This window comes from Marmota flaviventris, chromosome 2 (genome assembly GCF_047511675.1).
Source record: "Marmota flaviventris isolate mMarFla1 chromosome 2, mMarFla1.hap1, whole genome shotgun sequence".
NCBI classification, from domain to species: domain Eukaryota; kingdom Metazoa; phylum Chordata; class Mammalia; order Rodentia; family Sciuridae; genus Marmota; species Marmota flaviventris.
In genome coordinates, this window is record NC_092499.1 from 32588322 (window position 1) to 32613297 (window position 24976).

At 40.6% G+C, this 24976-nt stretch overlaps 2 protein-coding genes across 3 annotated transcripts; both read left to right on the top strand.

Moving 5' to 3' along the window:
- The first annotated feature begins 11378 nt into the window (after positions 1–11378).
- Positions 11379–18907, top strand: Mettl17 (methyltransferase like 17). The gene is made up of 14 exons (XM_027922389.2): positions 11379–11473; positions 11630–11783; positions 11870–12004; positions 13446–13527; positions 13890–13971; positions 14501–14574; positions 15193–15287; positions 15677–15747; positions 15939–16046; positions 16306–16374; positions 17131–17181; positions 18076–18168; positions 18389–18573; positions 18651–18907. The coding sequence occupies exons 1-14, from the start codon at positions 11393–11395 to the stop codon at positions 18778–18780; spliced, it is 1410 nt and encodes a 469-aa protein (XP_027778190.2). The 5' UTR covers positions 11379–11392; the 3' UTR covers positions 18781–18907.
- Positions 18908–19996: 1089 nt separating this feature from the next.
- Positions 19997–22791, top strand: Slc39a2 (solute carrier family 39 member 2). Of its 2 annotated transcripts, XM_027922391.3 has the most exons (4): positions 19997–20758; positions 20933–21063; positions 21306–21356; positions 21802–22791. In XM_027922391.3, exons 1-4 carry the CDS (start codon positions 20644–20646, stop codon positions 22432–22434), a joined length of 930 nt encoding a protein of 309 aa, XP_027778192.2. In that variant the 5' UTR covers positions 19997–20643; the 3' UTR covers positions 22435–22791. The 2 variants fall into 2 exon arrangements, with proteins under 2 accessions (XP_027778192.2, XP_071462921.1); XM_071606820.1 differs by having other exon boundaries at positions 19997–21063.
- Positions 22792–24976: the final 2185 nt, after the last annotated feature.

Consider the following 24976-nt stretch of genomic DNA (forward strand, 5'->3'; position numbering starts at 1 on the left):
CTTATCATGCATAGCCCATCATAGTACAAGCTAAATAAATCTTTTCTGAATGAAACAGAGATGTCCTAGTGAAGAAGGCTGCCCAGTCCCTAAACCAGACATCTCATTTATTTAGCCTTTTACAGCTAAATGAATGATGGCAAGCCTTCTATTGTGGAGCTCTCCAGAGTCTCCCAGATCCCTGCTTAGCATCTATCTGGCTTTTCACTACCAGAAAGTGTTTTTTCACATGCTATTCTTACCTGAATGTCTGAGACCAGTAGGACAATTGTGACCCTATTTCACTTGCTCCATTTTCAGAGAAGATGGGATATAAAAATGAAGTACATACAAGCTGGGGATATATATCTCAGTTGGTAGAGTTCTTGCCTCCCATGCACAAGGCCCTGGGTTCACTCCATCACCACACAAAAAAATGATAATAATAAAAAGAATATCTGAATAATTCCCAAACTATCAGTCGTGTCTGCTGACTTCTCCAGCTTTTCTAAAAGGTCCTCCCACCTCACCTAGGTGCCCTTGCTGGTGGAGATGCCATAGAAAAGCAAGGGGAATCATGCAGGCACCACCTGTTTTGTGCTGTTGTTGCTGCCCAAGAAGCCGTCTCTGCTTCTGCTTGAAGGGCTTAAAGAGCACTGAGATTCTATGTGGTGTTAAAGGGACCCAGGGAGCATAACTCAAGCTTGTCAGTCATTGCCATGGAGAATTTTGTGGCCAAGGTGACAGATATGCTCTCTGTATCCCCAGAGAGTGAGGGAATGAATATACGTCTCTATGAAGAAAATTAAAACTAAAGTCAAGGGAAAGCTACCCAATATATGAAAACTTTCTCTGAAGCCACTCTGGAGAGTAGTTAAGTAATTTCCTGAAATTCCTTCAAGGCTGTCCTCTAGACATGTTGAATCATGGAAAGCCACCTCCAGTCCTTGCTCTCGCTTTTCTTGGTGCATCTTTCCCCACTTAGTCTTGTAGGGAAATTATTTATTGTTTATCCTTCTAGATTCAGTTTGGTATCACCTCTTACAGGAATCCTTCCCTGTTCTTTCCTGCACACTCCCCATAACTGCAATTAGGCCTCCATCTTCCCTGATCATCTTATTCATAATTATCTGAGTAGGTACATTTCCCCTGGAAATTGATAGTTCCTAAAGGACACAAGGTACAACATCAGTCCTGGTTGTCTCTCCCTGAAATGTTGTCTATCATATGGAAGGGATGCTACAGATGTTTACAGAATAACAAAATTGGAATTGATGGATCAAAGCACATGAACATTCCTTTCATCCTTGGTATAATACAAACTTTCCTCCAAAATGCTTGTATTTACTTACAATGCCATCTGCTGTGCAGAGAATATGAATTTCTTTGCAACCTTGCTATTTTATTAGGAGAAATTGTACCTAATGTTTTAACATGTATTTCCTTGTTAGTGAAGTTGAATAGTTTCCCAAATGTTCATTTCACTAACTGCAATTCTTTACTGTGAATTTTTCTTTATATTGCACTAATCATTCTCTGACAATCTATCTAGGCTGCACTAAATTTCTTTCTCCCCTAAGCAAGGATCCACAGAAACAAACTTGTAGTTGGAAAAGGATTTGTTCCTAATCTATGTAAATCCATATCAGCATTCATGAAAGAACAGGTTACAACTTAAATTCACTACAGAACCTAGGCAGTTAAAACTCTCCACATTAAAGATTTCAGTGTGTGTGTGTGTGTATGCGCGCATGTTTGCTGGACATTGAATTGAGGCCAGAGCTTTGAACATGCTAGGCAAGCCCTCTACCACATCCTCAGCGCTTTTTATTTTATTTTGAAATGGTCTTTCTAAATTACCAGGCTGGCCATAAACTTGCAATCCTCCTGCCTCAACTCCCCAAGTAGCTGAGATTACAGGTGTGCTCCACCATGCCTGGCTCAGATTCCACTTTTGATAGGAGCTACGGTAATACATAGAGTCTGACAGTTTTCAGCAAATACCTAAAATTTCTGGAAAAGTGCACATCTATAAAAATGATCCTTTCCTCCTATTTCTTGAAATTTTCCAGGTCTGTTCTCTAAACTTTCTTCCCTTACGCCTCTAAGTGAAGAGCAAACGCATAAAAAAGAAATGAATGATATTGACAGAGGATAGCTTAAGTACTCGGTGGCCAGCTTTGTTATAGTTAGTTAAGTTGTTTTTGTCAAAGTCTTTTTCTCCAAAAAATGTATTCTTAAATCCTCTTCCATCCCTAAGCTTCCCTTGTATGGACCTCCCCTGTTTCCTCTAATGGACAGTTATTTAAAGAACAACATAATTTTACCACAGTGACAATGACTTTTCACAGTACATACAGGATATAATTAGGGAAAACTTATAGATACTATCTCATGCCACACCATTCAGCTTGGCACACATACATTCACCCAGTATTCAGGCTTTGAAGCTGGTTCAAATTCCATTTCAAAGTTCATGTGTACTGCCAGTCCCAGTTTGAGGTCAGAGCTATTTATCCCTTGATATCTTAAGAGGTATAGTTCTTTCAATCTAAACACTGGGCTCAATTTTCATGACTCAAATTGAAGTTACCCTTCTTAGCTTCATACAAAACCAGCTCAAGAGTTGATCTGCATTTTGTTCAAAGAATTGTGAGTGTGTGTGTGTGTGTGTGTGTGTGTTGCTGAGGATTAAACCCAGGCCTTCACACATGCTAAGAAAGCACTTTACTACTGAACTATATCCCCAACCCCTGTTCAGAGAACATTTCTAAAATAGTTTTTTTCATAACCAACCACTGCTAACTTCTGCACTGAACTTTAGGACTCCAAAGAGATTTTTTTCTTTTCTTTTGGTACCAGGGATTGAACCCAGGGGTGCTTAACCACTGAGCCATATCCCTAGCCATATTTTAATATTTTATTTAGTGACAGGGTGTTGTTGAGTTGCTTAGGGTGTTGCTGAGTTGCTTAGGGCCTCGCTAAGTTGCTGAGGCTGGTTTTGAACTTGTGATCCTCCTGCCTCAGCTTCCCAAGTGCTGGGATTACAGGCATGTACCACTGTGCCCAGAAATACTTTTGCTTTTTTTTTTCTTTTTTCTCACTTGTTTATTGGAACATTTGTACTCTAATAAATGACTGTTAAAATCTTTTTTGCATACTCCAAATATATATCTTTGTTGGATTTTTGCTTTGAGACTCCTGTTTTCTTAAAATTCACCAACCTCTGGCATCCAGAGAGCCAGCAGCACATCTCTTCCAGGCATACATCTCATGTACTCAAAATATTTCATCAGACAATTTATTATAAATCTACTATAATTAGAGACTGGGGATGTGGCTCAATGGTAGAGCACTTGCCTATCATGATTGAGTTCCTGGATTCAATCTCTAATTCTGCAAAATAAGAAAAGAAAGAAAGGAAATAGAAGAAACCTATAAGACTTCTTGCCTAAATGCTGAAGATACAGCCAGAACTACCCTATAACCAGATAAATGGGGCTCCTTCTCTGGCCCTCACATTTAAGAAGGCCCTACATACAACTAAGACAATCATATAAAATAATACCTTCACTTAAGAGTACAAAGGTGCACCAGGTGTGGTGGCCATGCCTGTAATCCCAGCTACTTGGGTGCCTGAGGCAGAAGGATTGCAAGTTCAAAGCCAGCCTCAGCAACTGAGCGAGGCCCTAAGTAACTTAGTGAGACCCTGTTTTAAAATAAAAAATAAAAAGGCCTGGGGATGAGGGCCCCTGTGTTCAATTCCTGGTTAAAAAAAACAAAACAAAAAACCCACACACACAAAGGTGTTTTGTCACTTGAGATTCAGTGTAACCCATAATCCTAAACTTCTGCTTTTATGAATAACATGGTTCTAGTCCAAAGGAAACATTTCTCCATATTTTTCACCCTAGGTCTTCCAAAGATGACTGCATTCAAGTGACATGACAGTTGCAGGCTGTGCCTCTGTCAGTGAAAGAAACAGACACTGATTCCAAGTACTAGAAGGATTTGGGCAGCACAAGCATTTATATAAAAGAAAAAAAACTGACTTGTTAGAGTTTTCTCAGATAGTATGACTGCAATAGATTTCATATTATGATATATTATTGGTGCGAAGTATTTATTTTCTAGTAACTCTAATGATTCAAGAAAGGTTGCCTAATTTGACATTCTTTACTGTCAAAAAGGGCATAATTATGTGAACATCTAGATTGTAACAACACAATGACTTTCATTAAATAAAGGCAAGGAAATACATTTTCTGAAAAACACATAATTTATAAATTATGGGTTTTTTCAAATAATGACAGTCTGCCAGCAGGTAATTGACATACATCATAACAAATTCAGTCATCTTTGAAACTTTGCCAACTTTTAATCACATAAAAAAATAACTCAGAACATCTTTTATTTTGTCATTTTGAAGATATATCTGTCAAGATATTAGCATGGAACAAATTTAACAAATTATTAGCTTGATTTGTAACTGTTCAATATTCATATATGGGGCATAAAGGCTTCCATTTATACTCTTTCCCTGAACCTAGCAAATAGTAAAGGCAAATCTACCCACACAAATCAATAGGGAAATGGCTCCTGATCTCCAGGGGTCTACAGCCAAAAAGGAATGAAAAGCCATGCACAGTTATACACTCCCTTCAGCATCTTAGCAAGACCCTGTCTCAAAAAAATAAAAAAGGAGGAGCTGGGGCTGTAGCTCAGTGGCAGAGTGCTTGCCTAGCATGTGTGAGGCACTGGGTTTGAGCCTTAGCACCACATAAAATAAATAAATAAAATAAAAACATTATGTCTATCTACAACTACAAAAAAAATTTAAATAAATAAATAAAGCAATTAGACAGATGAAAGAAATTAAAGGGAAATGGATAGGAAAAGAAGAACTCAAAGTAGCACTATTTGCCAACGATATGATTCTATACCTAAAAGACCCAAAAAATTCCACCAGAAAACTTCTAGAACTAGTAAAGGAATTAAGCCAAGTAGCAGGATACAAAATCAACACCCACAAATCAAAGGAATTTCTGTATATCAGTGACAAATTCTCTGAGAGGAAAACTACCACATTTACAATAGCCTCAAAATAACATAAAATACTTGAGAATCAACTTAATGAAAGGGGTGAAGGAACTCTATAGAATACTAAAAAAGAAGAAGAAGAAGAAGACCTTAGAAGATGGAAAGATCTCTCTTGTTCTTGGGTAAGCAGAATTAATATTCTCAAAACACCACCATACTACCAAAAGCACTATACAGATTTAATGCAATTCCAATCAAAATTCCAATAACATTCCTCATAATAATAGAAAAAGCAGTCATGAAATTCATCTGGAAAAATAAGAAACACAAAATAGCTAAAGCAATCCTCAGCAAGAAGAGTGAAGCAGGTGGCATCACTATACCAGAACTTAAACTATTCTACAGAGCAATAGTAACAAAAACAGCATAGTATTGGCACCAAAATAGACTAGTAGACCAGAGGTACAGAATAGAGGACACAGAGACTAATCCACATAATTACAGTTATCTTACATTAGACAAAGGTGCCAAAAACATACAATGGAGAAAAGATAGTCTTCAACAAATGGTGCTGGGAAAACTGGAAATCCGTATGCAACAAAATAAAATTAAACCCCTATCTCTCACCATGCACCAAACTCAACTGAAAATGGATCAAGGACCTAGGAATTAAACCAGAGGCCCTGCAACAATTAGAGGAAAAAGTAGGCCCAAATCTCCATCATGTTGTATTAGGCCCCAACTTCCTTAATGAGACTCCTATAGCACAAGAATTAAAATCAAGAATCAATAAATGGGATGGATTCAAACTAAAAAGCTTCTTCTCAGCAAAAGAAACAATTAGTGAGGTGAACAGAGAACCTACATCTTGGGAGCAGATTTTTACCACTTGCACATCAGATAGAGCAATAATCTCTAGGGTATATAAAGTACTCAAAAAGCTAAACACCAAAAAAAAACCCAAATAATCTAATCAATAAATGTGCCAAGGACTTGAAGAGACACTTCTCATAAGATGATGTACAATCAATACATGAAAAAATGTTCAACACCTCTAGCAAATACAGAAATGCAAATCAAAACTACTCTAATATTTCATCTCACTCCAGTCAGAATGGCAGCTATTAAGAACACAAACAGGGCTGGGGTTGTGGTTCAGTGGTAGAGCATTTACCTAGCATGTGTAAGGCCCTTGGTTCCATCCTCAGCACCACATAAAAATAAATAAAATAGAGCTGGGGTTATGGCTCAGCGGTAGAGTGATCACCTCACACATGCAAGACCCTGGGTTCAATCCCCAGTACCACATAAAAATAAATAAGTGAAATAAAGGTATTGTGTCCAACTACAACTAAAAAATAAATATTTTTTTAAAAAAGAACACAAACAACAATAATTGTTGGCAAGGATGTGAGAAAAAAGGCACATTCACACATTGCTGGTGGAAATTGGTGCAGCCAATATGGAAAGCAGTATGGAGATTCCTTGGAAAGCTGGGAAGGAACCACCACTTGACCCAGCTATCCCACTCCTTGGTCTATACCCAAAGGACTTAAAAACAGCAATATTACAGTGACTCGGCCACATCAATATTTATAGCAGCACAATTTACAATAGCTAAACTGTGAAACCAACCTAGATGCCCTTCAGTAGATGGATGGATAAAGAAACTGTAGTTAAAAAAAAAGAAAAAAGAAACTGTATACACAATGGAATATTACTCAGCAATAAGAGGGAATAAAATCATGGCATTGCAGGTAAATGGATATAATGCTAAGTGAAGTGAACCAATCCCAAAAAAGCAAATGCCGAATGTTTTCTCTGATCTAAGGAGGCTGATCCATAATGGGGTTGGGAGAGGGAGTATGGGAAGATTAGACAAACTCTAGATAGGGCAAAGAGGTGGGAGGGGAAGAGAGTGGGTATGGGGTAAAAAAGATGGAATGAGATGGATATCATTACTTTAAGTACATGTATGAAGACACAAATGGTGTAAATATACTTTGTATACAACCAGAGATATGAAAAATTGTACTCTATATGTGTAATATGAATTGTAATGCATTCTGCTGTCATATTAGAAATTAGAATAAAAAATAAATAAATAAATAAAAAGGACTGGGATAAGGCTCTCTTGGGTTCGATCTCCAGTACCAGAAAGAAAGAAAGAACATTTAACAAGTAATTTCAAGCTGAATGTATAAATAGCAAGATAATTTTTTGAGCCATTGTTTTTTTCTCTCTTTTTATTTCCCTCCATCAGTGAAGATGCAGGCTCTGTTTCCTTTCCTTAAAGTTAATTTCAGGATGGAAAGCAATAGTCACCTGCAAGACAATGGTTTTCCTGGTATCCTGGCTTGCAAATAATCCCCATGTCCCAAGAGCAGCATGGGAGAACAGTAGGCATCTCTGTGGCCATCAAGGTTATCGGGCCTCAGATGAATGGAACTGCTTTCTCATTCCTAGACCGTAGAATCTTGGCATGGGGTTGGGGCAGCAAAAATAACTGAGACCCAGCTTTTCATAAAGGATACAGATTAATTTATAGAAAAAATTAAATAATATTTCTTGTATATCTGAGTTTATATAATGTGATTTATATCCACATTCTAAAACAGAAAGTACCAAGCACTTGGGAAGATAGAGCAGAAGACTTTAACCTAGTGTTAAAAGTGCTTTAGGTACCTTTTCTATACTTGCTCATTCTCTCATTTAAGAAATATTTACTTGACTACGACATGTCAGGCACAGTTTTAAGCCCTGAAGATAGAACAATGAATAAAATAAAGAATATATAATCCTATATATAATATAAAAACCCTATTATATATGTATAAAAATAACTGAGTGACTTGAGCAGATGCTTGAAGAAAATGAGAAGTTTGCCATGAAGATGGCAGAGGGGAAAACATTCTAAATAGCAGATACAAAGGCCTAAAGTGGGAGCAAGTTTGCAATGATTAAGGAAGCGCAAAATCATTGACCTTGTAGCTGTGAGGACCCAGGGAAAAGAGATCATAGAAAAAGTCAAAAGGGCCAGATCATGTAGGGCTTTGGAGATCACTCTGAAGATTCTAGATTTTACCCAGAGTGATATCTTCATATCACTATTTAAAGGTTTTAGATAAAGTAGTAGCATGATTCCACTTATGTTAAAAGGATCACTGAACCAGGCACAGTGGTAGATGCCTGTAATCCCAGCATCTTGGGAATCTAAGGCAGGAGGACCCCAAATTCAAAACAGCCTCAGCAAAAAGCGAGGTGCTAAGCAACTCGGTGAGACCCTGTCTCTAAATAAAATACAAAATGGGGCTTGGGATGTGGCTCAGTAGTCGAATGCCCCTCAGTTCAATTCCCAATATTTAAAAAAAAAAACATACAACTGTGCTGTGGAAAACTGGATGCCAGGGGCAAAGACAGAAATAGACTAGTTAAGAGGCTCACTATAAAAGATTGTGGTTGCTTGGATCAGAGTGATAACACTGAAGGTAGTGAGAAACAATTACTTTCTGGATAGATTCTGCTGGCATACTTTTAAAGCCAATATGATTTGTCATTGGCTTGGATATGAGTTACAACAGCAAAAGAGAAGGTGTGGCTGACTTCAAGATTTTCATGGGTCTAATTGATTCTGGGAAGATACAAGAGATTTCCTGTTTAGAACAATATGAAAGAAAAAGCAGTGGATATTTATCAAATCAGGACAACGGCCACTTCTACTATCTTGACTAGAATTAACTCGATGGAGTCAGGGGATCTCTTTAGGATGTTAGAGATCATAAATACTCTTGAAGCTGTGGAGCTGACAGAACTCTCCAGAGATCCACTACCTTTGATTTCTGCTTCCTCGCAAAGTTGCCTCTCTCTCACCACAGGTCAATACTTGTGGGGATCTTTGGAGGCAGAATTTCTTTTGTTTCCTAAGAACCTTGTTTCCATTTCTTCACACTTTCACTATTGAAAGTTTCTCTAAATATAATCAAATTATTAATTATTATCCTTTTTTCACAAGTTTAATGGAAAAGACCAGTTGGTCATTTACCCATCTTCAAACAAGTAATCCACACCTTCCTCATAGGTCTTTTTTATTTTCTTTTACTCACTCTGGGTGTTGGGGATATTTCTCTTTAACATTGCCTTGTCTTTCCACATTTACATCTGTTTGTTAAAGTGCAGAGCCATTAGTTGGAAATACCACCCAGGTCAAGATATGACCCGTGTAATATGGCAGAATTCATAGAATGTGTATCAAATGGACTCAACGATGCTTTTTGGGGGAATTGGGTCCTGGTCAAATTTATTAAACCTAGATCTTCAGGCTAATCTATCCTGCTGAGCTTTTCCAATCATGGAAATAAAGATTTGTCACTTTATCAATGTCATCAACCAATACTGGTTAAGCATTCTTAACATTTCAAGAATTGCATTCAGTTTTAGATACCTTTACATATTCTTGATACATGAGAAGGGTATTATGGAAGTTTATGTTTTGGAGAATAATCCTTTGGGTTAAGAACAAAAGCATGTAATTTTAAGTCAGTTTTGAGATGTTACATTACAGAAGAAAAGAAATAAGTCCAACTAGGCCATTATCAGAATAAGGAAGCCACGTGTATATTGGTAATTTCTCCAGAAAAACAGGAAGGATGTTCACAGACACCACCAGGTACTCCTGTTCCTTACTTCTCATTCTCCAGTGCTCAGTCTTACTTGGCCCCAAACTATCCCCCCACTTGCTTATCTTTTTTTGGAAATGACATGAGTTCAAAATGAAAATTAAAATTCAATTATGTCCTGCAAATTCCAAAAACACATGTGACAATGATAGTGGCATAAACTTATTGAGCATGAATTTTGAGCCAGATTTATTTACTCTTCAATGCAACAACTCTGTGAGGCAGCAACTATTTTATAAGGCTGCTCTAGAATTCAACCACAGAATACCAGACTTCAGAGGCCAACACTTTACCCCTATATTTTGCTACATAATATTATATTACAGCTGACCTATAAGTGACAAGGATATTTTATTCGGATCAACATTTAAGTCAACAATTTAAATAATAAAAGCAGAGTACCACAAAAGGTGAAACTTAAGTGTGGCAGTGTAAATCAAAATGAAAGGGGAAAATACGAACCAAAGGGAAGGTGAACCTGAAAAGGAGAGTAGAGAGGAACATATCTACACAGCTGTCATACATACCTCCTCAAGTCTCCTTCCCAAGATTCAAATTATAAAGAAGTTTGCTTTATTAGAATCAATTTTAAATGACCCCAATACAAACAGGACATTTAACTCTCCAGCTGATATAGTTTCCTATATTTTATCTGATAATTTTCATATTTGGTTTCTTGCAATTACACCGTAGTTTAAAAGTAAGGCTCACACTTACCCTCCACAGGGTTTTTGCGTTTGGATTTACCACATGCTAGGAAGTGTACTGAGCTACATTCGGGCCCCCTGCCTAGGTTTAAACCTAGTGTTCACCTAACAAGTTCTGTCATCTTGAGCCCATTTAACCATTTGCAGTCTGAATTTCAATCGTGCTTTATACGATTTGGGAAACTAAATGAGGTAGAAATATGAAAGTTCTTGGCACGGTGTCTGTCACATGGATATTCTCAATGTTAGCTTAGTAAAAGGATCAGTTTAATTCGAATAAAACCTAATAAATATGGGGGGGAAAAGCTTACTAACTAGACTTCATATTTATTAATTGTTAACTTTTGGGGGGTGTTGAGGGGTGGATACTGGGTATTGGATCCTGGGTATGGTAGGGGTGTTTTACCACTGACCTACATCACCAGGACTTTTTATTTTTATTTTGAGACAGGGTCTCACTAAGTTGCTAAGGCTGGTCTCGAACTTGTGATCCTCCTGACTCCACATCCCAAGTAGCGGGCATCACATGCGTGCCCTGCCGCACCCAGCTCAACTATTAATTATCTAATAATTATTAGTTTTGATTATCCTTGGCGGCCTAAATCTGATTTTTCTCATTATGTCTTTTTATTTCATATTTTCCCCTTTCCACTACCGGGAAACAACCCAAACGCAGAAGTCTCCAGGCAGGAAAACAAGAAATACATCAAGAAACAGTCTTCAGCAGTCTAAGGCCTGCCCCCACTCCGCCCCCTTGATTTCCGGTCCTCCAGCAGATTATGTCTGAACTGCAGCCCAGGTGGTCCCGCCTACGTAGGATTCCTCCTCGAGGAGATTTACATATAGACTTCTCATTGGCTACTAGTAAGTAGTCGCCCTTCTCATTGGTTGATACTGTCTCGCGCGAAGTCCGCGGAGCATGCTCACCGGGACGTTGGGCGTGAGGGTCACCGGCACCTACAGTTCCGTTTCCGGTTTTCCTCCAGAGCCATGGCTACCGTAACGACACTGAGGTTCCTATTGACAGTAGACAGATGGCGCCGCAGCCGTGGAGTAATTTTTCAGTTCCGAGTAAGTACCTACTTCCTTTGTTCTTGGAGAGACTGGGTTTCCAGAGACAGCTCCGGTTGAAGAAGGAAAGCTCTCGGCAGCCCCTTCCTTTTAGTAAGCGTGTAAGCGCCTGCCAATTTCATTTCTGGCAATCAGCTTTTCTTTCCCGGCCTGCAGACGCTCGCCGTCCTCGTGCCCGGTGTGACCCAGATAGATAACAAGTCCGATTTTCTGGGGAAAAAGCCCCATCGTAAGCACCCCGGCATCCTACAGCTTCCGTACGTGCGGCTGCCGCAGGCGCTGACTAACGCCGCCCGGGTACTACTGGCTGGTGAGTATCTGCGTGAATGAAGGTCTGAAGAGAAAAGCCACTAGGTCTGCACGTGTGTGATTCCGCTTTTCATATTTGGCCCATAGAGAGCTCAATGTCCAATGTCGAGAAGGAGGTGCATGCACTGACCAGTTATCTCTGGAGCCGACATTTGCCTGTAGAGCCAGAGGAGTTGCAAAGACGGGCAATACATCTTGAGAAAAAATTCTCGGAAAACTCAGGTAGGGTTTAAGAATAATTAACGAGTAAGCCAGATTGAAATATTAGTGGAAAAATGAAGAGCAAGAAATAATTTCACAGCTTTTCAAAAAGACGCTGAAGTTTGTTTCGATTTTTCCTTTATCCAGGGGTGCTTTACTGCTAAGCCACATCCCCAGCCCTTTTATTTTTTATTTCGCCAAATTGCTGAGTGTTGTCCTGAACTGCTAAAACTGGCCTCAAGCTTGATGATCCTCCTGCCTCAGTCTCCTGAGTCGCTGAGATTAAAGGAGTATGCCACTGCTCCTGGCTTACATGCTTTCTTTTTGGCAAACCATTCCTTATGATGATGCCTTACTAGAAGGTAGATTAATCCAGTGTTTACCCGGGGTGTTTGAATAAAGGTTAAAAAATCCAGATCTTTGGGATTTTGGGTTTTGTCGCCCACCCACCCACCGAAGTCCAGTGGATTAGGATCTTCAACTTTTTTTATTCAGTTGAAATAAAGTCCCTGTATGGCTCCCTGTTCAATACTGAAACCTTCAGGAATAAGAAGAATAAGTATAATTCAAATTATTTTCATGATTGTGAACTTTTTTGGTATTACAGATCTGCCTTTTTTTTTTTTTTTGTTGTTGTTGTTGTTGTACCTGGTTTAGAGTAGGCATTCAATAGATACTTGTTAAATCATAAACTGAGAACAGTTGTGAGACTTAGATTTTTCAAGCACTTTTCCTCCCCATGGGAACATTGGAGATATCACAATCTTAAGTTTTCAGAAAATGAGGAAATCCACAAAATATCATCCTTATCCTATCCTTTTTTGTTTGTTGTTTTAGTTGTAGAGAGACAAATGCCTTTACCTTTTTCAGGGGTGGGTACCAGGGATTGATCTCAGAGGTACTCGACCACTGAGCCACATCCCCAACCCTATTTTGTATTATTTTATTTAGAGACAGGATCTCACTGAGCTGCTTAGCACTCACCATTGCTGAGGGTGGCTTTGAACTTGTAATCCTCCTCTTTCAGCCTCCCAAGATGCTGGGATTACAGGCATGTGCCACCACACCTAGCTTACTTTATTTATTTTTATGTGGTGCTACGGATCAAACCCAGTACCTCACATGTGCTAGGCAAACGCTCTACCACTGAGATACAACCCCAGCCCCTCTTTAAGTTTTTAATACACTTCTCTTTAATGTAAAATAAAACATTTTGGATAGCATTGGTTCAGTTGAATAAACTGCTGTTAGTGGCAGAATACTATTTAATACACACTGATGTTGGTAGTCTTTATTGTTACTGTTACCTGGAGTTTCTCTCTAGGTTTGACTTCTCTCGTGAGCTTTGAAGGCTTTTGTCAGGTGGGGAATAAAGGAGGATTGAGTGGGCATTTTATTCAAATATTGGATCTGATCCCTGTTCTCCCTAGGTCCTCACTTCCAGTCCTTGTTCTCACCGCAGACTTACCTCAGACAGAGGAGAAACTTTGTGAAGCAGTACTACATGTCCTACGCAAAACTACTTACCACTGGCAAGAACTGAGGTAAGGAAGGGCCAAAAAGGGTGCAAAAGAAAGAAATGTTGAACTTGAAAAGAGGTGGAGGACTGCATTTATACAGTCAATTGGTGTTTGAGAAAGCTACCTGAACCTTTCTATATTTGGAAGTAAAAGGACTGAACTGGAAGGGACAATTCCAGAGATTTCATTTCCTTAAAATATAATAGATAACCAGAGAATTCAGATCATTTCCCAGTAAGTGTGACTCTGGTTTTTGTTTTGTTTTGTTTTTTGTTTTATTTTGTTTTGTGTGGTGTTGGGGATTGAACCCAGGGCCTTGTGCATGCGAGGCAAGCACTCTACCAACTGAGCTATGTCCCCAGCCCTGACTCTGATTTTTGTGACAGCTACAATGAGGAACTGAGTCTGGTGTATATGGCAGCAAGACTGGATGGTGGCTTTGCAGCAGTCTCCAGGGCATTCCATGAGGTGAAAGTCCCTCAACTTCCAAACTGAACCCTTTTACTATCAGCTCCCACATTCATAAAGTAGTCTTGTAGAGTAGAGATTCTTGGGACATTATATATGCTTTTGTTACGGGGGAGGTACCAGGTATTGAACTATGGCACTCGACCACTGAGCCACACCCCCAGCCCTTTTTAAAATTATATTTATTAGAGAGAGGGTCTCACTGAGTTGCTTATTACTTTACTTTTGCTGAGGCTGGCTTTGAACTTGCAATACTCCTGCCTCAGCCTCCCAACCACTGTGATTACAGGCATGTGCCACCATGCCCGACTTATATATACATTTTTTAAAAAAGGTCTTATTTATCCTCTGGAAGGATTCTGTGACCCAAGAAAAATTTAGCATCATTGTTTTAGGAGCTTTCTATTCTCTAAAGTATTTATATTGAATTTAAAACACATTCACATCTCTCTATCATAGTCTCTTAATGCGTATTTTCTAAAACTCTTGAGTCTCTACTACTCTTCTTTGGGCTTATATATTCCTTCAGATCAGGATTCGGATTCCAGAGTTCAAGCCACAAACCTTGATGGACTTTGGTTCTGGTACTGGTTCTGTCACCTGGTAAGTAACTTTCTTTAGCCCTGTCTTTGTCAGTTTTATATTTGATAGCCATATTTGTATGCTTCATTATCAAGAGACTGGGAAACCAAATGGAGAACAGGAAATTTTCAAAACTAGAATGTTTCTTCCCTTAGAGTAGGCCAAGCAGAAGAAGGTATATAGATTGGAGATAGAACTTAAATGTGAAGTGAAAAAAGACAATATATAGAAGGTTTTAAAAGGAAAGTTATTAGTATACGGAATAGGTTTTACATATCAGGCAAAAAATTTTTTATTTTTTGCCAACAAATAAATATTTAAATCTGCCCTTTACTCTCCCATTTTCTTTTCTTACGGTGCTTTATAGCTATACATAATGGTGGGATTTATTACATATTTTTACACACACAATATAACAGTATTATTTGGCCCAGTATCACTTCCAACACTTCCCTGCTCCCTCCCCTTGAATCTGCCCTTCTTTTCGGGAGTTATACATGAAATAAGAAAATAACTTACAGTTTTTCCAACTATTTAACATAACCCTGTTTACCCAAGGGTGGGATTGGAAGTAGATGGATCTCTTGAGGGGATGACTCTTTGTCATGAAAATTGTTGAGTTTTGTTTTACCATCTCAGGGCTGCTCACAATACTTGGGGCCAGAGCCTTCGAGAGTATATGTGTGTGGACAGATCAGCTGCCATGTTGGATTTGGCAGAAAAGCTACTGAAAGGTGAGAAAAAGCTTTAAGGTAGGACTTTTCCACAGTTGGGGCGGAGGCGGTTAAGGAAGCAAAGGACTAGTAGAAAGAGTATTTTACTGGGAAGTAGAGAGGAGGACTAAGAGTTAACATGAATCTGGTCTCTTTCCAATATTATAGTCAAGCAGAAGGTATCAGAGAACTTTGCAGGATTGTGGTTAGATGGTAAAGTTAGCAGGTGAGGGGAACTCATGATTTCCCTACCCATTTTAATATTTACTTAACATATTGCATCTCAGTCTCACCTAGTGTTTTTCTTTATCCTTGGGGCCGTGTTTCTTCTCTGGATATCTCTTCAGTTTATACCTGTGGCTGTAAATTCATATACATTCTTAGTTCCACATCTCCTGTTTCTTTCACAGGTGGTTCACAAACAGGAGAGCCTTATGTTCCAGGTGTCTTTTTCAGACAGTTTCTACCTGTGTCACCCAAGGCAAGTAGCAGTGTTTAGGGTATTCTAAATATGGAATGTGGCAGATAGAAAATTGTGGCCTCAGTCTTGCCATCCAGTATTGAATATTAGAATACAAAAGACGGAGTAGAAGAAATATAGGGGCTAGAACTTCTTGTATTCTTAGAATTGGGAAATGTCAGGTCTGTCGTGTTCCTTGTCTTGGTCCTCAGGTACAATTTGACGTGGTCGTATCAGCCTTTGCCCTAAGTGAACTGCCTAGCAAAGCTGACCGAACTGAGGTGGTTCAAACTTTGTGGCGTAAGACAAGCCATTTTCTGGTAAGTTGAAATCCCCTTTCTCCTGATTTCATGCCTTCCTTCTCTCATTGTCTTTATTCTTTTTTTTTTTTTTTTTGTCTTTATTCTTGAACGTTTCTCCCCTTTATAGATTTCTGTGTCCCTCTTTTAGGTCTCATCCCCATCTTTTGTATAATGCCCAGTTCCTTTTAGACCCTTACTCCCTCTTGAGTGCTATTGATGTTTATTTATGCTTTCATGTGATTCAGGGCTTCTGCTTATTTTCCCATTTGGTGAACAGGTATTGTTGGAGAATGGAACGAAAGCTGGCCACCGCCTTCTTATGGATGCCAGGGACCTAGTTCTTAAGGTAAAGTTCTTTGCCCTTCCTTTCGCATTCCCAGCTGTCACCAATTATTGTTACTTCCTTGAAAACTAAAGAGACTCTGTTGGGGGCTGGGATTGTGGCTCAGAGTGAGAGCACTCACCTTGCACATGTGAGGCACTGGGTTCGATCCTCAGCACCACATAAAAATAAAGATTTTTTTTAAAAAAGCCAATGGAAACCTTTAAAAAAAAGAGACTCTGTCGCCTGTTGATAAGGGTAACTCTCAGGAAATTAGACATAAAAAATCATTATGATATAGGACAGTGGTTGGCAGATGAAGGCCTGTTTTTTATGGCCCATACATATCCATGTCTGTATTGTCTGTGGCTGCTCACACTACAAATTGCAGAGTTGAGTAGTTGAGACAGAGGTAGATTTTGCCTACTCTGGCCCTTTAAATAAAATTTCCCCACCCTAATCTAGAGCATTGCTGAGTCAAGAACCTTGTCTCTAGGGGAGAGTATGAGCCTCTGTGTAATCATAAATTTAATTGTCCTGAAGTAAGATTTTTTTTGAGAGTGGAGGTTGCTGACAAGGGAGAGCACCATAATGTGTGCCAAGTTCATGCCTTTCTACTGCTGCAGAGAAAGAGTTCTTTGGCACATTAGTGATATAGCCAGCTTAACTCAAGAACTTAGTTGGTCGTGATTAGAATTGAATGTTAAAGAGTCCACCAAGTGTAGAAATTGAAACATGAAAATAGACCCTGCAATCCTAGCTTTATTTCTTTGATTTCAGGGAAAAGAGAAGTTACCTTCAGATCCTCGGCCTAGCTTTGTCTTTGCCCCCGTGAGTATATTACTTCTACCTGTTGCAGAACATAGATCTGAACTTAGAGTAACCCAGAAGAATAAGAGGCTAAAGCCAAGCCAAGCCACTCTCCCCACTATTTTGTGTCCATATCCACTTTCTTTTTTTGGTACCAGGAATTAAACCCAGGGACACTTAACCACCAACCCACATCCCCAGCCCTTTTTATTTTTTATTTTGAGACAGGGTCTGGCTAAGTTGCTTAGGGCCTCACTAAATTGTTGAAGTCGGTGTTGAACTTATGATCCTTTTTCCTCAGCCTCCAAAGTCTGTGGGATTATAGGCATGCACCACTGTGCCTGGCTCTCTATCCATTTTCTGCCAACTGATTCCCTTGATTCTCTCTACCCCCTTCTCTTGTGCTGCCTTCTCCCTTGTTGGCAACCCTAGCAGAGCAGATGCCTGCTTGAAGGTGTGAACCAACTGGGAAAATGGAAAGTCTGAAAGTAATCAATAAGGAACAGAAGATAGCAGATAGAAAATAGTTTTAAAAGCTGGGTGTCTGGTGGGTCGGTCTTCCAGCCCTGATAGGAACTAGAACTGAACAAGGAAAAAGGCCCAAATTGTTTAAGGGGAAATAAAGCAAATGGTTTCAGTGTGGCAGGCTTCTTGGGAAAACAGGATAAAGATGGGAACAACAGTTTGTTTGGGGCTATGAGCTAAGGTAGGGTGTCAGCTTTAATCTGAGTAATCTTCAGCCAGTGGATTCATACCAGGAATTCTCAGAAAAGCCACCCCTGCCTTGTGATGGCTCAAACAAACCCATAATTCATGTGCACCTTCCAACACCTGACCTGTCTTGACTTTATCATTCTTGAATTTTACAATTAATAGCTCTTTTATCTTTTTTGTCTTATGTCTTTATGTTCACAGTGTCCCCATGAACTTCCTTGTCCTCAGTTGACAGCCTCTCAGCCCCTGGCCTGTAGCTTCTCTCAGGCTTACCATCCAATCCCCTTCAGCTGGGTATGTATTCTGAGAATATTGCAACAGAGAGAAGATAGCCTGGGAAAACAGAAAAAAGAGTCAGAGGTGGGAAGTTTGAGAATCCATAGAATAGCCTGGAGATATTAGAGCCTGCATTATAGAATAAGAAAAAGGGACTTCAGGAATGTAGGGGGAGGGAGGACTAAAAGTTTTTCCTCTTATCTTTTTCCTCTAAACAGTCTGTATATTCTTATCTTAGAACAAGAAGCCAAAGGAGGAAAAGTTCTCCATGGTGATTCTTGCCCGGGGGTCTCCAGAGGAGGTTAATCGTTGGCCACGAATTACTCAACCTGTGCTTAAACGGCCTCGTCATGTGCATTGTCACCTGTGCTGTTCAGATGGACATATGCAGCATGCTGTCATCACAGCCCGCCGGCATGGCAGGTATAGGAGATGTGACCAAAATTAGTAAAATCTGGCAAAACCTGCAGCATACATTGACATCTCTTTCTATTCAATAGGGATTTGTATCGTTGTGCCCGTGTCAGCTCCTGGGGAGATCTTTTACCTGTGATCACTCCATCTGAATTTCCTCTCTCCCCTGCTCAAGATCCCCCTGAGAATTCCATAAGAGTTGACAAGGATATGTAACAATTACTTTCTTCCATCATACCTGCCAAGGCTGAAGCTACGTGGTATCCAGTAAGAGAATGCCAGTACGCCTGCATTTCTGCATTTGTTTGAAGTTTTAATAATAATAAATTTTTAAAGAATGGTAGTGGGTTTTGTGATTCTTAAAAGAATAAGGGTCTATTGTCCTGACCTATCCCGTAATGTAGAGAATCCTGAGATTTTTCCATGCCAAGCTAGCACACAAATCTTAAGCTCACCATCCCCTGTAAGAATATTGCTGCTTCTGCTGAAAACCAGGAATTCCCAGGAAGATTATCTGAAATAGTGGGGAAAACCACCCTCAGCTCTCTGAGAACTGGCTCAACAGGTCTCAGGATAGTTATGTGGGCCACCTGAATAGGGGAATCAACAGCTACCTAACTTCATTTTTTTATATATCTCTTTCCCTTCCATCTTTCCCAGGGTCCATTAACTATCCCAGAGTTTGCCCCCCACATTATCCTCAAGATTGATCCCTGTCAGTACTAAGTCTTGCATTTCTACCCCTGTGTACCCAGGCAGGATCCTTGTTTGATTCATTTCTGTTTTGTCCTAGGCCTTAGGGTTTTCATAGCTAGAACAACTTTATTCACCTTAAAACCTGAAAGTCCCTCTCCCACAGTTCATATAAAGAAACATTACCAAACCCAAAAAAAGATTTGTGTGCCCTATGCACAGAAGCCAACCAATCACTGAACACTAATGCTTGGAGTAGAGAAAATTTAATAGAAGGACTAACCAAAAAGGCAGGGATATACCTCAAATCTCCCTACCCCAGGAAGCATAATTATATAAGCAGGAGTCCAGTGGAGGAAACTGATTAAAATACAGGTCTTTCAGACTTGTTGACACTGTAGTAGACATCTGATCATTGATCTATCAAGGGGTCTGCAAATCAAACTTGTAAATTGCCCTGTGTGAAAAAAACAATAAAAGTGCTTATAGAAATGGCAACAGAAACATGGGTCACCTTGACCAGAGGAAAGCAAAAAATGTGCTCTGCCTAGTTTTTTTGTTTGTTTGTTTGGTTCTGTTTTTCTTAACTTTAGGGAGGATAAATGGTTTGCTTTCTTAATGAGAAAAATAAGTTAATTTTGTTATGGAGACTTAGTTACAGAAACAGGCACAGTCAGAAGTCAGGGCAGTATCAGTGTTGTAAAACTAGAAATGTCCACTCCCCACTAGACATTTCCATGCCTGAAGCTATTTTTCTGGAGTTACAGGAAAGGGGAGTCCCCTCACCTACCAGTTCCCACAGAATGCATAACAACAGCACTACCCCTCAGCCCCACCTCTCTGCCCCTGTGGCCCCAAATCCCCTCTGAAAGGGTTCTGATTCAGATATCAACCTAGCAACTTAAAAAATTTGAGTTGAGGTGCAGAGGGTATGAAAGGCTTAGATCAAATATACTGAGTTAGGCAGGAGCAGAATGTCCCCAACACAAAATAGCTAGGAAGTAAGTACCATAGATTGCCCCGTTTGGGGCTAGAGCAACCCAAGGGATGAACTAAGTCTATCCAGAGTTCTTGGATTAGTCATGGCATTGAAGAGGAGGAGAAGACAGCACTGAGCTATGCTGGCAGGGAGTCCGGAGTTTCTGGTTTTGAAGCTCAGGAAAGCATGAGCCAGGGGAGGGGCCTCCACATAGTGGGAGGGCAGGTAGCTGGGGCAGGGCCCTAGCTAGCTAGGCAGAGCTGCGCAAGCAGAGTCAACCCAGAACGGAAAGAAAGCAACAGGCTCCTGAAACTCTAGCAAGTGGACACTCTCCAACTTTGACCACTAAGATACCACTCTTGCTCCATTTGCCATTCTGAGGCCTCTGCTTATCCTGCACCCCAGAGATGGAGTCAATCCTGGGAGTAAAAATTGGCTGCCTGTTTGCCCTGTTGGCTATCACTCTGACCTGTGGCCTTATTCCCATCTGCTTCAAGTGGTTCCAGATTGCTGAAGCTACAGGTATAACCCCACCCCATCTTCATCCCTTTACCTCTTACCTCAACCCTGTCCTATTCCTTGCTCTTGATTGTTTCACCATGCCCAAGCTCAGGACATTGGGTGCTGCCTGTTGCTCCTTAGTCATCTTTGTTTACCCCCTCATTGCCAACTGCATTGTCACTTCTTGGTTATTAGGTCGTCACCGCCGGGTCCTCAGCCTCCTGGGCTGCATTTCAGCTGGTGTCTTCCTGGGAGCGGGGTTCATGCATATGACTGCCGAAGCCCTGGAGGGAATTGAATCCGAAATCCAGAAGTTTGAAGTGCAGGTGAGCAGCTGAATGCCGAACTGCAGAGCTGCAAGGCAAGAATGACAACTAGCACCAAGAGAAGAAAGCAGGGAGAGTGATGGAGCCACGGGCATGAGTGGGACAGCAGGGAAGATAGCTCAATGTGGGGCATGATGAGAGCCCCTCAGACTGGGCTTTAAGGAAAGAGATATTGCTGAAGGGACAGGACAGGACACTGAACTGCTCCATCTCCCATCTAATTTCTGTTTCTTTCCCCCTAGAATAGGACAGAAATTAAGGGAAATTCCTCTGATGCTACTGATTCAGCTCTTGTAAGTAATCTCCCACCAGCCCCTATCTGGAGACTGAGGAGACCCAGAGAGTCCTTTACACCCAGACCCTTTAGAGAAGAATATATGAGGAATACCAGAAATCCCTTCTCCCCAGCTCAGTGTAGAGGAAAGGAGGAACCACCATAGTCTTCTTGTGCTTACAGAACACCAGGAAAAGCTCCTCTTGCTTTACTATTTACTGCCTTTCCAGGACCCTCCAACATACTTCATATTATCTTCCCATATTTCTAACTCTCTTGCTATTGTGTCCCTGAGCCCCTCTGATATTCTCACTGTTGCATATCTACCCATGACTTCATCTCCATACCCTTATTTTACATTATAGAATTTTCCCATTCTCTTCAATCTCTGAATCCATGTCCATCCAATGAAGTGTCTTCCCTTCCCTTCCCTTCCTGTCTCACAGCCCTCTTTATGTCCCTAGGTGGAGTATCCCTATGGAGAGCTCATCATCTCCCTGGGTTTTTTCTCTGTCTTCCTTTTGGAGTCGCTGGCATTGCAGTGCTGTCCTGGGTCTGCTGAAGGATCAACAGTTCAGAAAGAGGAATGGGGTGGGACTCACATCTTTGGATTCCACAGCCATGAACCTCTGCCCTCACCCTCACGGGGTCCCCTTCGAGCCCTTGTCCTCTTGCTTTCACTCTCCTTTCATTCCGTGTTTGAAGGTCTAGCTGTGGGACTACAGCCAACAATTGTAGCTACCATACAGCTCTGTCTTGCTGTCTTGGCTCATAAGGGGCTTGTAGTTTTTGGCATAGGACTGCGTCTGGTGAAGATAGGCACTGGATCACGATGGGCCCTGTTCTCCATATTATTATTAGCTCTCATGTCCCCTTTGGGACTAGCCCTAGGGCTGACTGTGGCTGGAGGGGATCCTGAAGGGGGACAAGGCTTAGCCCAGGCTGTATTAGAGGGTGTGGCAGCTGGCACATTCCTATATGTTACCTTCCTGGAAATTCTGCCCCGGGAGCTAGCTGGTCCTGAGGCCCCTTTGACCAAGTGGAGCTGTGTAGCTGCTGGTTTTGCCTTCATGGCCTTTATTGCTTTATGGGCCTGAGAGATCTCTAATGGACCTACCTAGGAGGACCTCTCTACCCCAGTAGATACTTGCTATGACTGGCCCTCGGACTTTTTTTTACTGAGACTAAATTATATTCACTATGCATTCGTATGCACTGGACCTCAGCTTTTACCTACATAAGATCCCATTTCTCACTCAGAACTGAGAAAAGGAGGTTTAGGTTGAGTGCCTATGTTTGTTTGTTTGTTTTTCCCCTGTCATTACAATTTTATTCTTTAAGTTGAGTGCTTGTTGATTGGAGAATTGGTACAAAGATCATTACTCCAATTTTGATTCTTGTCACACTTATGCTACTGTGTGCAATAAAATGTCTTATTTGACCCTTCCCCTTCAGCCATATTGTATTTCATTTCTCCCAATTGCCTAGAAGCTGACTGGAATAGGAAGTGGTAGAATGGGGAATGGGAGGGATTTGTGTTAGATGCAATGTTTTCTTCTGGAATCAGAGCCTCTAGCCATTCTGTAAATTGCAGACCATGACTCTACACAGGGTAGCATTGCTGGGATTCCAACTGTCCCCTCCCACCTTACCCACAGGAGTCCAGAAAATGAGCCAGCACTCCCAGCATTTAGAAGGAAAGAAGTTTAAAAATAGAAGCCAGGGGTATTGATTATTTTCCTACACTACCTACCTCACCCCACTCCCAGTACCTACTGTCAGCCACTATGTGCTCAGCAGACTCATGAGATCATCAGGCTAAATGGAGCTTGTTTCCTCCAAGTCCCTGTTTTTCACACAGCCCTATAAGGCTTCAGGGACACTAGTGGTGTTCTTTGAGCCTATTCTCTTCCGGCTGCTTCAAGCTGAGGGATTAAAAAGCAGTGTGTTTGGAGAGGTAAAAAGATACCAGATAAATACCTACAGTGATTAATTGGCTCCTGCATGACTTAGTGGCTTTCTTTCTACCTGCCCTATCATTTGTCCTTCAGTTTGAGTAATTCCTACAATGTGTTGCTTTCCTTAACAACTGCTAAGGACACAAATAAAAGCAGGTTACCTGATACTGAGAAGGATGACTGTTGCCCAGCCTCCTACCAATGATAAGAAGGAGGCTTACTGGAGAAATGAGAAAAGAGAAGAGTTGCTGGTTTTACCTTCATGGCCTTTATTGCTTTATGGGCCTGAGAGATCTCTAATGGACCTACCTAGGAGGACCTCTCTACCCCAGTAGACACTTGCTATGACTTTGGGAACTAACTCACTCTCACCAATTTGCCACTTCTCTGATTTTCAGTGTGGAAGCTCAAATAGCCTTAACATGACACGGACTCATTCTTTGCATCCTTTTCATCTTCTGCTCCCCACGAAGTAAGAAATACAATTATTTTGACCCTAATTTATATACCCAGGCATCACTGATAAGACAAGCTCCAGGCAAAAATAGATACATAATTGCCAGGCCTGGTGGTACATGCCTGTAGCCCCGGCAATTTAGGAGACTGAGGCAGGACAATCACAAATTGGAAGCCAGCCTCAGCAATTCAGCAAGACCCTTTCTCAAAATAAAAAGAATAGGGAGACTGTGGTTGTGGCTCAAGGGTAGAATGCTTGCCTGGCATGTGTGAGGCGCTGGGTATAATCCCCAGCATCACATAAAATAAAAAAACTAAATAGAGAAAATAAAGGTATTGTGTCCATCTAGAACTAAAAATATTTTTTAAAAAAGCAGGGAGGGAATGTGGCTCAGTGGTAGAGGGCCCCGGGGTTCAATCCCCAGAACAAAACAAAACATAATAAATGATAAATGGATGAATGGACTGATAGATATATAAAGAGAGTGGAAGAAAGATGATACATAGATATGTCTAATACAGGAAAAAAAATTCCCTGAAGCATTATCCTGTTATGTCTTCTCTTCAGTATTAAATTCAGGAACATGGGGCTGGGGATGTGGCTCAAGCGGTAGCGTGCTCGCCTGGCATGCATGGGGCCCGGGTTCGATCCTTAGCACCACATACAAACAAGGATGTTGTGTCCACCAAAAACTAAAAAATAAATATTAAAATTCTCTCTCTTTAAAAAAAAATTCAGGAACATGTAATATACTTAGAACAGTGACTAGTGCATAATAATAATGATATAGTTTCTACATTGAACACCTGCTGCATGCCAGGCCCTGCGCTGTTGTCTTCACATACATTATTTCACTTTCACAAACCTGACAGGTAGATATTATCCCTGTAGGAAGTCTAGGAAAACTGACATTCAGAAAAGTTAAATAGTTTAATCACTTAGCTCTCTGGGCTTCAAAGCTCTGTTTCTATAATTCTAAGAAAATCTCAGACTGGGGTTATAGCTCAGATGGTAGAGTGCTTGCCTTGCATGCACAAGGCCCTGGGTTCAATCCCCAGCACCACAAAACAAGAAAAACTCAATATGTACATTCTCTTCTCCTACTTTACCTTACCTAACCTCCCATCCTATATGTTAGGATTGTAGAAGAAAGCAGATAGTTGCACACTGAATAATTGTTTATTCAAGTTTAATAAAGGGAGTATTGAGTAAGGGGTGGGCAGG

Bases quoted from the DNA above. Each gene is read 5' to 3' on its own strand.
- Slc39a2 (XM_071606820.1), top strand. From the start codon at position 20,644: ATGGAGTCAATCCTGGGAGTAAAAATTGGCTGCCTGTTTGCCCTGTTG. The intron at 21,064-21,305 runs GTGAGCAGCTGA...CTTTCCCCCTAG, and splicing joins TCCAGAAGTTTGAAGTGCAG to AATAGGACAGAAATTAAGGG. The intron at 21,357-21,801 runs GTAAGTAATCTC...TTATGTCCCTAG, and splicing joins ATGCTACTGATTCAGCTCTT to GTGGAGTATCCCTATGGAGA.
- Mettl17 (XM_027922389.2), top strand. From the start codon at position 11,393: ATGGCTACCGTAACGACACTGAGGTTCCTATTGACAGTAGACAGATGG. The intron at 13,972-14,500 runs GTGAAAGTCCCT...ATATTCCTTCAG, and splicing joins TCTCCAGGGCATTCCATGAG to ATCAGGATTCGGATTCCAGA. The intron at 16,375-17,130 runs GTAAAGTTCTTT...CTTTGATTTCAG, and splicing joins CCAGGGACCTAGTTCTTAAG to GGAAAAGAGAAGTTACCTTC.